The sequence below is a fragment of the Mya arenaria genome, chromosome 9 (assembly GCF_026914265.1).
Source record: "Mya arenaria isolate MELC-2E11 chromosome 9, ASM2691426v1".
Lineage (NCBI taxonomy): Eukaryota > Metazoa > Mollusca > Bivalvia > Myida > Myidae > Mya > Mya arenaria.
In genome coordinates this window covers 59,273,117-59,275,849 of record NC_069130.1, presented here as the reverse complement: position 1 = coordinate 59,275,849, position 2,733 = coordinate 59,273,117, and the positions used below count along the sequence as shown (strand labels likewise).

The following is a 2,733-nucleotide window of genomic DNA, read 5'->3' as shown; positions in this document are numbered from 1 at the left end:
GAGGGCGGGTTGTGAAATTTCATTTTCCATTCTTGGATGACAGTTTCTCTGTTAAATATGTGCTCATGCGCTTTCAGATTGCCAGGGGGACCAAATATATGTTTTTCTAGATGAGCTCCGAACACGATCGCAACCATTCTCGTCTTTATATGTGAATTTTGTACATCGACACCGCAGGTATGAATTAATGCCGTTCCCGGACAATACCAAAACGATACGCAAACAAGGTTTAACTTTTTATTTGAGACCCTCAAATTTAAGGGGCGGCGGAAAAAGAGGAACGGGCGGGGATGAAAATCTAGCAATTAACTTATAGTCGCTCTACTTATAATTTTGCTTAAGTGAAAATCTGCAGTTTACTCACTGTGTTACTGACAGCCGAAAGTGCTGTACATCATACTTGAGCAGAACGTTATTGGGCTAATGCTCCAATTATAAAAACACGGCCATCTTAGGCAAGCTCAGAAGAACGATAATATCTTTGGATAAAACAAAAGCCGGGTGTATTCTGATTTATTTTTACTCGTGAAAAAATGACGACCACTTTTGCTGTCGGAGATTACATTGTTTTCATAGGAACTATAATAGCTTCCTTTGGAATTGGTGTATTTTTCGGATTCTGGGAAAAAAGGAAAAATCATGACACTACAGAGGACTATTTTCTTGCTGGACGTAAGTCGAAAACTATACCAGTGACATTATCATTTGTGGTGACCTTTCAGTCATCCATTATGGTACTGGCCTTTCCGGCAGAAGGCTATGTTTACGGAATGATGTACCTATTCATGGCGATAAGCGGAGGAATAGCGTACATATTCTCCGCTTTTTTTGTTGTGCCAGTTTTCCATCCCCTAAAGCTGACGAGTATTTACGAATATCTAAACCTTCGATACGGCGACAACATTCTTCGCAATGTCACAATGATCATAGGCGTGATCTACTACCTTTTCTACATGGGAACGGTTACGTATGGAACAAGCGTTGCCCTGGAAGTTGTCATGGGTATTCCATATTGGGCCACAATCATTGGCTATATCACGTTAACCGCCATATACACATCCATTGGCGGAATCCGAGCTGTGATTTGGACGGACTGTTTCCAATTCGTAATTATGGTGATAGGTTTTGTAGCTATCATCGTAAAAGGAACCATTGACGCCGGCGGCCCGGGAGTTGTGGTTTCAACTGACCGCTTCAGTTTTAAAGAATTCAGCGCAGATCCAAGGATACGATACACGTTTTGGAACCTCTCATTCGGAAGTATCATATTCTGGCTTTATTACAGCTACAGTCAAGCAGCTATGCAGAGAGTGTTTTCAACACCAAACGTCCGGGCTGCAAGGAATCTCTACCTCATATGTTGCCCAATTTACAACATTGTCCTTATAATGTCGGTCTTGGAAGGCGGGGTTATATATGCATACTACTATTCCAAAGGATGTGATATCAACGGTGGTGGAATCGTTGACAATGTAAACGCTATTATACCTTTCACTATCATGGAATTGTTTAATAACCACCCTGGCCTTCCGGGCCTCTTCATAGCAGCACTTTCCAGCGCAGCATTCAGTACGTTATCTTCGTGTCTCAGCAGTCTTGCCGCTATTGCATACGAGGATGTCATCAAAGTCAGGCATCCGAACCTTACACCAGCATTCGGTACGAAAATATCTAAAATAATGACACTTGTGTTTGGAGCAGTGGCCATGGGCATTGCTTTCATCATTTCTGTTTTGCCTGGTTCCATTCAAGCGATTTCCCAGAGTATATTTGCCTGCATGGACGGTCCTATGTGCATGATCTTTATACTGTCTCCGATGTTCAAGAGATCTACAACAAAAGGCTTACTAACTGGCGCTATAGTGGGAATGGTAGTAGTTATGTGGTTGAACATGGGAAAACTCTTCTTTAGTGTTGAGGATGACCAAAGTCTTCCCTATGGACCTACACACAACTGTGACATTTACAGGGACGGAAATGTCACAACGACAATGGCTTACAAATATTTGAACATTTCAAACTCAGAAACAACTTCTTTGATTATAAATACGACGCTCACAGTTGACCAAAGTGGCCCACAAATGAAAACATTTTTCCAACACATTTACAGCATTTCGTATGTATGGTTTTCTATGATTGGGTTCATTTTGTCTATGGCTGTTGGAATAGTGGCTTCCTTACTCACCGCACCACCTACAAATGTGAACCCTATGACTCTATTCAGTTGGGACAAGCATATCAAAAGGGAACTTTGTGGTCAAGGTTGCGATGGTGACGACAAAACACCACCAACTATTGTTGATGAAGAGATGAAGTTTCTTCACAAGAATGACGGTACAAAGGACGTTTTCAGTATGAACGACGATATATAGGATGCAGATGATTGAATAGTTACATGTAGATGGGAAAATTCTCAACTATGCAAGTGTTCGAGTTGCCACTAAAAGAATGGATTGACTAGTTTGCCGATAAATATACTGACTGGTTTGGCATAGTATTGACCTCGTCCATTGTTTTATTGACTTCAAATGCGTGTACTTAACTGAACAAATGCACACGCTGTGTTTATGTTGTTCTATGGAACTGTGATTGTTCAACCAATTTGTAACTGTATGATTTGAAGATTGGGTGAATATATATATATACCAAAAAGCAACAATCACATGTGAATTCTCTTTTTTAATAAGCTAACTTTACTATATACTATATAAATATGATTCTTGAACCGGCACT

The 2,733-nt window shown here is 40.5% G+C and overlaps 1 protein-coding gene across 1 annotated transcript; it reads left to right on the top strand.

Moving 5' to 3' along the window:
• The first annotated feature begins 731 nt into the window (after window positions 1-731).
• On the top strand, window positions 732-2,372 carry LOC128246217 (sodium-coupled monocarboxylate transporter 2-like). Its single transcript, XM_052964409.1, has one exon. The coding sequence runs from the start codon at window positions 732-734 to the stop codon at window positions 2,370-2,372; it is 1,641 nt and encodes a 546-aa protein (XP_052820369.1).
• The last annotated feature ends 361 nt before the right edge of the window (window positions 2,373-2,733 follow it).

Excerpts from the sequence above, each read along its gene's own strand:
- LOC128246217 (XM_052964409.1), top strand. The coding sequence starts at position 732 with ATGGTACTGGCCTTTCCGGCAGAAGGCTATGTTTACGGAATGATGTAC.